At 39.8% G+C, this 13,090-nt stretch overlaps 1 protein-coding gene across 1 annotated transcript in view; it reads left to right on the forward strand.

The window, feature by feature from the left end:
• zc3h3 (zinc finger CCCH-type containing 3) overlaps nt 1-13,090 on the forward strand; it is a 60,993-nt gene that overhangs the window by 806 nt on the left and 47,097 nt on the right. Inside the window, exons 2-3 of the mRNA XM_028028456.1 lie at nt 1,230-2,589; nt 3,621-3,790. Coding sequence (XP_027884257.1) covers nt 1,230-2,589; nt 3,621-3,790 — 1,530 coding nt within the window. The remainder of the gene's footprint in view (nt 1-1,229; nt 2,590-3,620; nt 3,791-13,090) is intronic.

Here is a 13,090-nt window from a genome sequence, read left to right on the forward strand (position 1 = left end):
ATTGACTCAAGATAAGATTGTACCTATCTGACAAGCTTGGATCTGCTTTAAAAAAAAAGCCACATCAATCTGGGGAAAGCAGGGAGCACTGCCAGGATCCTGTGATCTGAGACACAGATGGATGCCTCTATAATTACTTTGATTACTTAGATTAGAATTTACAAACAGTCTGTGACCAGGCGGTCAGCAGCATAGGGGCACATTGGGGGACTGTACTTGCATGGTTTCTTTTCATTCTTCACACCTCAGACTTTCAGTACATGTAATAGTAATGTTATCTGCAAAAGTACTGAAATGACTGCAGTTTTCAGGTATGTCACGAAGTTGAATACAGAGATCGGATGGAACATTTAGTGGCATGGTGGACTGGAATAACCCAGCCAACTCCCTGAGAGTCAACTGGTCTTAGTAAGTTAAATGTTAAACGTCATAAGACTATAAAAAAACAAGTAAAACTTGTTTAGAAGGGGTGAAGAAGAAAGCTTTTTCTTTCATTAGATAAGATAACATAATGACTTAGGTTTACAACGTTTCTTCTGAATACACACAATAGTTATTGAGCAATTTCCTTTTGATGGAAGAGACCACCATGTTCATCTTCACCTTGATCAAATCCAGTGTTAGGAGTGTGATGACCTGGGCTAGTTTTGCTGTCACTGAATCATCTACAAACTGGCTATGCAAAAGTAATCTAGAATCAAATAGGATGCCAACTGTCTGAGAGCTCAGGCTCAAACAGCACTGATTCATCAACAGGCCAAAAATAACAAATCCAACATTATTAATTTAAAAATATATATATATTTCATGTTAAAAATATCTAACTTGATAAAGAACAGATCACTTCTATGATGCCGATATGGAAAAACATGGAATAGAAAGAAGGTGTGCTTTGTTTTTACAATGACTGTATGTTGGCAAAATAATGACTCCTTCACAAATGTTCTTGTCACCAAACACATTTGCACTCCAGTTCTATCACTCATGGATGGTTCCATTAACCGTTTCCAAACCCATTTCAAAATTTAGAGAAAATTACATTTCAGACCAAATATACAGATTTTTGAAATAGGAGGACCTGTTTTTGTATCTTGTTTAGGCATGTTTGTTAATTTACCGTCCACGATTTTATCTTTGCCATCAAAAAGGTTATTTGTGTCTTTTATTTTTTCTATTTTAAGCATCTCATGAATATTACAACTAAATCAGAACAATTTTTAAATCCTCAGATCTTATCAATAAGCATAAGAGCGTCCATGGAGATGCACCGGTTCCTGCAGCAGAGCAGAGGCAGCCTGAGGTTTCTACAACAGTCAGAGCTTTCAACACGTCTGCTGTCCATCCTCACATCTCCAGAGGGAGGCCGTATGCTCCTCAGAGTCGTGGAAGTTGGAGGAAAACATACTCTCTGAGGAACAACTGCCCCCAGTCAACAGTACCAGCACCCTCAGCTGTTCCCTCCACTTCCCTTTATCCAGCTACCTCCCAGTATGGAACTAGCAGCATCTCTGCAACAATCAGCAGCACAGGGCATGAACCTAACTCCAAAGCTGCTACTTCTTTGTCAGGGAATCTTATGCAGAAGAAAGCGGGAATTACAGTCAGGAAAACTGGAGTGAGTGGAGCAGCAGCAGAACGATTAAACACGCTTTCTGAATGGCAAGGTTCAAGTTCAGGTAGCACGAATATCCAGCCAGATGCACAAAAGGCTGAAAACAGGCTTGTCATTCTACCAGCAGAGAAAACTGAAGCTTCATTCAAGGCTCTCGCTTCTGTTAATGCCAACAGGTTAAGTTCTCAGAGCAAGATTCAAATACAGAACAAACTTTACCTAAACAAGAAAACCGGCCCAGAAACTTGCAAGACTACTAATTCTCCAACCTTACCTTCTCTTTCCAAAGAATCAAAACACTCACCAGAGGCCCTCCATGGCCAGGTTAATGTGCCATTTCTAAAAAAATCCAAGTTTACCTGGGTGAAGAGTCAGACTGTGAGCTTGGAGCCCAAAGCAGCCAGCTCTGTTTCCATACCGATGAGCAGAGTCACAGCTTCTCAGACATCTGTCCTCAAAGCTGCAGCAACTGCTGGGAGTCTGTTATCAGGTGGATCAAGTAAGAAAACGCCTCCCAGGAAGTTTCCTCGAAAGCTCAGTCCTGTCACTGTAGCCCCCAGGACTTCAAAATACAGATGGGTTTCTTCCTCAGGAGTCCAAACTAAGAATCAGCGCAAGCCTTTGTCTCCCAAAGCCCTGATTAATCCTCAGAGAGATGTTGCCAAGAAACTCAAACCAGCCTCTACACCCTCTGGAAAGCCAAAGAGGGGAATCGCGGCTTCTTCTGCCAGCTTAACACACATGAGCCGTTACCGTTGGAAGGCCGGAGGTCAGACTGCAGCCGGGTCGGTGACTGGAACTACACCAGTGGCTCGTCGTAGATCCGCCTTCCACTGGACAGCAGAGAAAAGTAGCAAAGGGCTGAAAATGGGACATCCTTCTCCTACTGCCCCTCAGAGAGCGTACCTTCGCTCTTCCTCCCCTGCTGGGTTCAAGCTCTGCAGCAGAATGAAAATTATCAGGAAGTCCGGCAGCAGGTACATTTACACACTGATTCACCCAGTTATCATTACTGATCCGATTTTTACCAGTTAATCTCTCTTCATTTTTTTTCCCAGAAGGTGGCAGCAAAGAGTTTTAAAGGTGCATCTCAAAGAAGTAGAAAATAAATGCATATCAGTATTACAATTTAAATAGTGAAACTAATATATTTTATAGATAGTGATGTAAGAATTTATTTGTAAATATTTAGATTGCATGGCTTTGAGCTGCTGAAATATTCAGTTTTCAGAACTGTAATCTTATATAACACCATTAAAAGCTCTAACATGCTGACACTCTTTATGTAGATGCAGATTTCCTTTCCAATAAGGCTTGGCACCTGCACACACTGACAAACGTATCCGTACCTGATGGTGTCCATTTTATCACCGCGCCTGATTGGACAACAAACACTTCTGACCTAAACCTCACAAAGAGTTTAGAGCAGCGTTTCCCAATTCCGGTCCTCAGGCCTCCCTGCCCTGCATGTTTTAGGTGTTTCCCTTCTGCTACACACCTGGATTGAATATATGGGTGATCAACAGGTTTCTGCAGCACTTGATAGTCATGCAATCATTTGAATCAGCTGCTCTGGAATAGAGGCACATCTAAAACATGCAGAGCAGGGGGCCTGAGGACCGGAATTGGGAAACACTGGTTTAGAGTATTAAAAAGAGGAAGATGAGAGACACCAGAGCCAACTATGGAGATGAGCTGAAGGCTGCTATCAGCCTTCCTGTTCTTCCTGAACACCTCAGCAGAAGACATTTCTGTACAAAATGTCATGTAATTGGTTTTATGTAATATTAAAATTTTCCATGAAGCTGATATTTGATTTTTTTTTTCATTATTTGACAAGCATAATTTGAAAAATGAATAGAAATAAGTGAAGGAAATATGTCTGTCATTCTGTATTACTAAGACATGTATTATTTTGCTGCTCTTTATGTTCAGCAGCTCTGTTTTTTCTTTGTTCTCTTCACCTTTAAACTTTGTTCTCCGTTCTGCTTTCTTACTTTGCCCTCAGTGTCGCTGCAACAGAGAAGGCGAGCAGTCTGGCTACAGGAAAGTTTCCCCTGCGTAGAATGTACTCCTTCACCAGGAGTCCTGCAGGAGTTCGGAGGACGCCTCCCAGGGAACTGGTCTGCTTTGGCAGACACAAGTTGAGGCGTCTCTCCCCGACCTGGTCAAAAACAAGTAAGAAACACACATTAGTGTTTAAAGGATGCATTGATTTGTAGTTATTGATCAGTTATCTGCAAAATAATTAATGGACATTGATAAGAGTGTGTTGGGTTTTCATAGTTTAGTTGTTGTATTTTGTCCTGGCTAAAGTAGTTTAAGAACTGCTAACTAATGTCTAGCCATTATTTTACATTTCTAAATATGCATTTTTTTTCTTCCACTTGTTGTTTCCTAAAGGTTTTAAAATGTAGCCTGTTGTAACAAATTATTAGAGCCAGTTCAGATAAAAGAAAAATAAATGACTGCCGTCAGTGAGATATGTTTCTGCCAAAAAATTAAGAATTTTGTAAATTAACAAGAAAAAGTAATAAATTTGCATAAATTTGTGATGATTAAGGCTTTATATTTCTGATAGTAAAACTAGGATTTTTTTTTATATGATAAAATTAGAAATTTGTAAGAGGAAAAACTCAGAAGTTTTCTGAAATTATAAACTCAGACATCTAGGTCAAAAAGTGACAGAAGTCCTCTGGTAAATTTAGGAGATGCACATCTGGATGTTTTCCAAAGTGTAAGTGCCACATCCTGGCTCTTTTCCTGTATCAGAACTATATGTCAAAACAAATTCCTGACTTTGCAACATCAGAGAATTTCCTAAATTTAATATCATGAATGTATGCCTTTAATTATGTAAAATTTTATATTCTTTCTCACAAGTTTACGACTTTCCAACATAAGAGAATATCTAAGTTTTTTTTCTTGAAAATACATGGAATTAGTTTCAAATTTATTTGTTTTGACAGTTATTTATTCCTCTTATGTCTATTGTTTTTTTTATTTACAATGGTCCTAATTTTCTGTCATATAAATAAGAAGAGACTTTTACCTACTTCAGTGTTCTGCATAAGATTGGTGACAATTAGTATAAGATGATGTTTAAGTTTATTTGTTGAACCACTTCTGACAGCACCGGGTGAGCTCAAGATAGAGCTGCAAAAAATCTCAGAAATACTTTGAATCAATCAATAATTCCCACAGACTCTCTGCTTTTACTGGTGGTTCAGTCCTGCCAAGTAGAATTTTGTGGCTCATTTGTCTTCCTCCAGCTGACACAATTATGCTACAGTGTATTGTAAAAGTCTTATTCATTTTTCAGTCAAACACAACTGTCATTTGACTGATTTCTGTTTTAATTTTAGTGTTGTGTACATGCTGAGAGGTGCACCATTAATTTCCTTCCAAATGTTTTGGTTAGGGACTGTGGCTGATGTTGTTTTCTAGCACAGCAGTTTGTCATGTCTGTGTTTCTCATACCTGCTCCATGCTTGGTTCCACATAATGGTTTTGTTCAGTGTTAAACACTTTCTCCTGTCGTTCAAATTAGTTATCCAGGTGTGGATAAAAACATAATGCCATTTTCTGACTTTGTAGTGCAGATAATTGTGATTAAAATGGGACAAACTATTTGGAAGCACAATTAAAACCCATACATGGCAACAATTTAATGGTAATAGATTTAGATTTCACTTGCAATTTCCAAAGTAGCGCTAAGGTAAAGGGCTAAACAATGAGGGGAAGCCCAGATGATGATTTCATGGGTTTAGAGACCTGTGATAGGTTAACTGACATATTTGAGTTAAGTGGAGACATACATTTGGATGCTGGCTGAAGCTAGGAAGACAGTGTTCTTATCCACAGTGAAATGTGTCCTGTACCAACATGGACTGAAAGGCCACTCAGAATGGAGGAAGTCACTACTCCAAAACCCCCCCAAAAAAACAAACAAAAATGAAAAAGCCAAATTTCAGGTTGCACATGCACACAGAGACAAAGACCTTCATTTTGGAGACATGTCCTGTGTTCTGATGAAACTAAAGTGGAACTGTTTGGTCATAATGACATTTAAAGGAAAAACAGGGATGTTTGTAAGCCTGAGGACACGAGGCTAACAAACTGTGATGTATGGGGGTGGCGGCATCATATTTTAGGGCTGATTTGCTGCAGAAAGGATTGACTCCTTGGTGTTTTGGTGTCCTTTGACTGGAGTAACTAAGATGACCATTGAATATGACCAATCATTTCAGTTTTATTTGTTCTAACCTACTGGCCTTTTATCTAATAATTGAGCTGTAAGTGTGTTTTAAATGTTTTTTTTAATTTACTTTTAGTGCAGTTCACATTGGGATTCAGAGGTCAAAGAAGAAAACACTTTAGTGTCCTTAGTATAAAGTCTTTCAACAACTGTATTCTCAGTAGATTTTAGGAATTGTGTAATTCTTCAGATTATTTTACAAAGATAAAGAAGAACATGGAAAATGGGTTGAACCTGTAGTGCTGTGACTAGTGAGAAGAGATGGCTAGAGCTAAAGGGATATATTGCCATTATTTCTGGGAATTAAAATATTTTCTAAAGATTAGTATGTGTTACAGATATAAATGTCCGTCAACCCCCCTCCTGTTTTTTGTTTGTTTCCCTACATGCCAGTTTCTTTTTTTGGTATTTTTTGCTATTTGTTTTTACTGTACTTTTATTTTAGGATAAATACACTATGTTTTGAGAACCATATTTTGAGTCTACTTCAGTAGAGGGCAGCAAATCACATCCACATGCTGCTTGTAAAGGCTTTGCAGGACCTGCTGTCACAGAAGAGGCTTACAGACAGAGTGTAAGAGGAGCAGGGGGTGGTGTGTGGGGGGTGTTAATTGATTGCCCAATTCAGCTGTGATGGCGAACAAGTGCCGATAGCGGGTAATTTGCAGAGGTGGAGGCGAGCGGTGCCGCTGCTATCAAGCCCTGGCACCACTCTCCCTTCAGCAGATAAAAAGGAGCTAATGCATAATTATCCTTTTGCAAATTGGATTGTTTTAACGAACTGTAGAATATAGGCCTAACCTGATGGAAAGCAATCATTGTTTTTACAGCCCCCTCTCCTCTCTCTGTCTCTCCCTCCGCTGGCCCCTCCAACCCTCTGGTCGTTCTGTGCGCACCCTACACGCCTCATGCCCATCTTGGTGTAATCTCCAATTCTCAGTGAAGTCAGAAGACATTAGAAAAGCCATCACTATTAACATTAGGCTTTATTCCTCCTCACGGCTCTCTGTCGATCAGCCTGACTCTCTAACTCTGCCTGGATTCTTTCAGACTCCTCCTGTTTTCCTTCTCTCAAACTTCATTTTTTCTGCCTGATTTTTTTTATGCCTTACAAACAACTTAAATAGCATGCAGCAGGGACATGTGCATCTCTAATTAAAGATGGGTGTTAAGACTCGAAAGAAGGAAAGGTGGAGCAGGGGTGAGTGAAAAGGAAGATGGAGCGAGGGAAGCGGCGCGTAGCCGTCTGCACCTCTGATAAGAGCCGCTAATAAAGAGCAAATTGAATTACTAATGATGGGAAGCAGAGTCCCTATAGATGAGCCCGTTAAAAACAACCTTATGACCACTCACACATGCATGATAATACACTCACAAACAATGTTTCTTAATTTCCTCCTCAATGACTAGTTTGAGCCTTCTTGGCCACGTTAACGGGGGAGGTGGCGTTCTGAGGTGCTTGGTTATCTCTGGTTTAATTTAAAGAGGGCATAAACCCAAGAAAGCAGTGGGGACCGTAATGAATTGAGGTGTGTGTGTGTGTGTGTCTGTGGTACCATGTACCCAGAGGCATCCATGGGGCCCAGATAATCAAATAAAGCAGATAAATGTCAGGAACGGACAGAAGACGGTGAAGAAGAGTGCTGAGCCGTGCGGCTTCAGGCCCCATGTGACAGCTTTCTGGAGCGTTTTAGCTCTCTATCTGAACTCTTTCCATCACACAGCATGTCTCTCTACTCACTGTTGCTGTCTTTGCTGTGCTGATAATAACCCTTAAGCCTACTTCTGAATATAACGTTTCACATTGCCACCTTTATTATGACATAAAAGCTAATCAGGCTTTCAGATTTATATTTCTGGACAGTTATTAGTTGTGCAACCCATAAATCTGGTCTGAGTGGAAGAGTCGCAAGAAGAAATCCATTTTTGAAAGAATGTCAGAAGAAGTCTTCTTTGCAGTTTAACTCAAGCAAAATGGGACACAGCAAATAAGTGGAAAAGGGTGCTCTGGTCAACTGAGACCAACATTGAAGCCCATGCAGAAAACTATGTGTGGACAACCTTCACATTGATCACACTGTCTCCACTGTAAAACATGACAGTGGTAGCATCATGTTGTTGGAGTGCTTTTCTTCAGCAACAGCAGGGAAGCTAGTCAGAGTTTATAAGAGTATGCGTGGAGTATGTTGGGCTGAGCAAACATTTCAGACTTGGGATGTGCAAAGCAGGTAGAGAGGTTCCTTAACAGATTTTTAGCTGTAATTTCTGCAAGTGATGGTTCTACAAAGTATTAACTCAGAGGGGGAATAAAAACAAGCATCCACAGTTTGATTTAAGAGTAGAAAGAAAAGATAACATTTTAATTTGCAGTTAAATTAGTTTTTGACTTGGTTTATGACATAAAATCCCAGTAAGAAATATTAAAGTTAACAAAAATGTAAAGAAATTCAAGGATGTGAATGCCTTTAAAAGATGCTATGCCTGACTTTTGCAGCCGGATGTTGCATTGTTGAAAGACGATCAGCTCATCAGCAGAATTAATCCTCTTGGTGTGCAATTGGATGAGTGCATCTAGAAGACATCCTTTTCAGATATTTGATTGTGGTTGGCTGACTTTGTGACGCTTTCAGCTTTAGCTTATGAACACGCTGCCCGCTCCAACATGACACCATGGAGCCGGTTACCACCATGAAAAAATCTTCACTCCTCACCACCGCCTCTCTTTCCTACACGGATCCTGTTGCCGTGCTTGCAGCAATCCCATTTATTTTTCTCATAAATCATGAGAGCTGCTTTGCTTTGCAAGGAGGCCCATCTCTTTGACATTTTCCACTCTTCTCTGTGATGTATCCATGCATTCTGCTGTATGCTAGATACATGCAGACATGTTGGGATGATATCCGCAACAGTGTGTTGCCTTGTTGTGCTTTAAAACTTCATGATGAACAAGTTTTTCTCAAACTCACCTTGTGATCAATCGGTAGGTTTTTGTTGTTTTTTCTATCATAAGGTGATATTATCAGGGTGTCCCATGTAGAAATTACATATATGTACATACTGTATATGCCGAGATGATGCGTCAGGATGTTTATAGCAGCTACTTTAAGGTTTCTTTTTTATTGTGACATGAAGTTGACGACTTCAAATGTTGTTCCAATCAATCTTGATAAAACTTGATTTGATGTTGAAGCTGTCTGAAAAATAGTTTATACTTATGTGCATTGAAATTCGAAGGGGCAAAAACTTGATTTCCCCTGTTGCGTGCATACTTTTATGCATAATCAGATCAATTTATGCTCTGATGCATAAATGAGAAGAATCTTGCAATTTCTTTATTTTCTGTTCTAATCTTCTACATCTATAAAAAATGTTCTCCTTTATGTCAGAGAATAATGTAACCTGGATTGCCCTCTAAAAACCTTATCATTGCACCACTAGTTTAAACATAATATGAACCTGTGTGTCTCCCATCTTCTCTGATGTCACTTCTGTTGTAAAGTTTCATAAACTTTAGAAATAAAGGAGTAGCTTAAACATGAAGGGATTAAAGGAGTTTGTACAGCAGCAGCTATTACATGTCCCTGCTGACTGATTATTTAAAAAAAATCCTTTCAGGCAGTGTGTTCTAAGTCTGTGACTTGTGCATCTCCTCACTGTTTCCTTTTTTGACTTTGCCTTGGCTCAGCAGCCATTTGTTTATTTTTGCTTGTTTATTTGCATCACTCTCTGGTTCACACTTGATCCAGTTTCTCCCACTTTTCCTTCACACTGCGACCACTTGTCCCGTAGTCTGGTTTCACTGACTCACTGTCCCACATTTACACTGCCGTGCATGTCCGTGCACATTCCCACACACAGACTGAGCCAGCCTATAGAAGACTAATACAGCTCTGTTGAACCAGTTGCACACAACTCCTGTTGCTGTGTGCATGCTTAAAGCATCGTTGTATTGTATCAGAATTCTATAAGTCGATAGATTTCAATCATTTGTGTGAATGATGGTTCCATCAGCTGTTTTTTGACACGCGGTTCTCTAAATGCCATTCCTGATCGTATTATCGGTTGGTTGAAAACACTCGCACACATTCTGCTCATTCCTGCTCACTTTCTCAGGCTCTCTGTGTCAAACAGGTGGAGGTCTGTCTTCTCTTTCTGGCCACGGCCTTCGCCCACTTCCTTTCTCTTTGTGTCCGTCACCATTTGTCTCTCTCGCACATGCTCCCCATGACATGTGCGCCCCCACACACGCGACAAACCACATATTCAGTTTGGTAACATTGCCGTAATGATTTAAGGAGGAACAGCAGTTGTCTCTGCAGACAAAGGATGTGCAAACTTTTTTTTGGTCGCTTTACATTTTGAACTTTCACACATTTCTGTGGATGCGTAACGGAGCATGAACTTCTGCATGCATTAATCCTGGAGGGTCTTGTGTTGCATGAATGATTCTGTTTCTCATGTAAGATGATGTGTTGTGCTGAATGAGCTTAGTATAGCTCTCTGCGCTGGTGCACTGTAACATTTGGCATTTTGATTAACCTCTCCAGACTCAAGGGGCCATGCATGCCAGTGATCCGAACACTGCACCTTCTCAACTGTGTCTGAGGTCTCTCCGCCTCCTCTGAGCGGCTATCAAACTGTCAGCTGGCCATAATTAAAATTTGACTAATTTGAGCTCAACACGCTGTTCTTCCACTGTCCACCAACACTGTTGCACTGGGGTAAAGTTCTTAATTTGAATAATTTTCTCAAAAAATATCTGTTGTGTGGCATTCATAGTTTTATTTACCCACTTAGTCCCTGTTTTTTGACTGAACTCCCCGATCATCTTATGTGTCTTCAAGAGGGGAAAGATCATGTGTGTTGAGGGGGGTGGCCGGCATGTGTTGAAATGTGTAATCAATACTATTGAGTACAGAAACTTGACCCTGAGATGATAGTGACTCATTCCCAGTTAAGGAGGTAAATGTTTTCTTGGTATCCAGAGGAGTGGCCCACGAGTCAAGCTGTCCGAATAAATCAGAAACCTAACAGGACGCAGGCAGAGGTCTCTAATTATTTGAGAACACATGGCAGGCAACATGTGTCGCTTATTGGTAAATGGCTCAGCTGCCAAGAACTTCCCTTAACTGGACTGGTGGATCCACAATTCCTCACAATTTACGTCATTGAACATCTTCTGCCTGCATCCTGCGATTGATTAATTAATTAAGTGCTTAATTTTATAAACTAAAGCATTCAATTAAGAACTTGTGATCCACTTTGCTGTCATATTTTACCTCTGAGCTTTCTTCCCCTTGTGATGTGGCCCATTACTCCAATTTCTGTGTCATATTTTTGTTTATTTTTGTTTTTTTCAACAACCACAGCTAATCTTGTGGTAAAATCTTATTCTATATACATTACATAGAATAATACCTCAAGATCGTTTGTACACTTTGTTAATTTTACAATTCCAATTTTAATAGTAAATGCAGACATACGCAGACACACAGATTTTGGTAAGTTCACCCATCCCCAGCTGTTGCAAAGAAAAACAGAATGATTAGACACAAAATATGAAACTAGTTAATAGTTTTATAAATTCAAAAAATAAAAGGTGGATTATAAAATAATTTACTATTTAGAACTTCCGTGTAGGTGGTACTTATTACATGGAGGGGTGTGTGTTTGTTCTGGTAATGGGGAGGGGAAAGTCAGAGGCCATTAGTTGCTGCTTCATAAATCTCTACCTTTTGTCAGCTGGAGAGCCTGCTGGTATCAGTGCCCGGCCCCTATCCCTGCGACCCTGTGACAGTAACCCTATCTAAGCAAGCTCTCCTCCATATGTCTTCACACACTGACGTGTTTCCATAATAATCATCTGGAGGGGGGGTGGACGTTTATGTGGGAAGACAGTCTGAAGAGCTCCTGGCATTTTATTCTTGTCCCACACATCAAGTGCTTATAAGCACTCACAACGTGATTCAAGATTAGTAAGTTCATATATTTTTGATGAAATCCTCGAAAAAAAGCTGCTCTATTAATGTTTACAATTGAGAGTAAAGTGCTTAAGAAATTAAAGAAAGAAACTAAAAAGTGCCTCTGAGTTAAAGTTATTTGCACATTGTAAAAACACTCAGTTTTATTATAACATTCAAGTTGCAGCTGATCTGTCTGTAATAACAAGTAAAGCTAAATGGAATTAAAATTGTAACAAATTCTTCTAAACAAAAACCAAACTGGAATGCAGCCACCAGAGTAAATGCATTTAATCCTTCACTGAACTGTAAAGTTTCATACATCTAATTCAGTCTCACTTATTTTAATAATCTTGGTGACTGGATCATCCCAACTATGTTGAGCTGTGTGACTGGGGTTCCTGTTTGGTCACAATACAATTCAGGCGTAAAAATTGCTCTTTACACTAATGAGTGAAGTTTTTAACAGGATACACAAACTGTATAAAATTACAGAACTAATGCCAACAATGCGTGCGCTGCATGCATTGGAGCCAACTCTTGTGTAGGTACTGTAGAACCAAACTATGATCATCACTGCCTGGTTATAAACAACAACGCGTCAACCTCCAGGCAAATTAACAGGAGTCTTCTAGTTACCTGATCATGTTAAGTATTGAAATTATTCCAGAAACTGCGCCTTGAAATTGTAGCAGGTCTTAACTGTAGCTTGCAGCTGATGACTTGTTAACAACTTTACAGGAACAAAAAGGCCGAGTGTGTGTAATGTTGCATAACTGGGTTTCATTTCACTTCAGTGGCCCTAAATACAACAGAATTTAAACAGCTTTAAGATTTGTGAAGAGAAGGAGCATCTTTGGCTATTCTACCGTTCAGTATGTAAAAAAAGTTGTAATGACTAGTAACATGTAGAATTGTGCAGATCTTTTCTGTTTCTTTTCATCACATATTTTCTGATACGATGATGTGGTCACAATACAACCACTCTACAATAATGTGTTCTTTTAGCTGATTGTCTAGAGTCTCAGACAGTCAGCTGAGACTCTAGCTAATTCTCAGCTGAGGGTCACAAAAGAACCATAACTTCTTTTCTGACCCTTGATTTAGTTACATATCCTCCAATAACGCTCCATCTCCGCCTGGCTCTCCACTCAAGCCACAGAGCCAGGCTCAGGGTCATGCCCCCAGCTTGCAAAGAAACCTGATGCTTCATCATCTTGAGCTTTTTTTTCCCAGCCTTTCCAACTTTCCATTTCTGTC

This window comes from Xiphophorus couchianus, chromosome 9, assembly GCF_001444195.1.
Source record: "Xiphophorus couchianus chromosome 9, X_couchianus-1.0, whole genome shotgun sequence".
NCBI classification, from domain to species: Eukaryota; Metazoa; Chordata; class Actinopteri; order Cyprinodontiformes; family Poeciliidae; genus Xiphophorus; species Xiphophorus couchianus.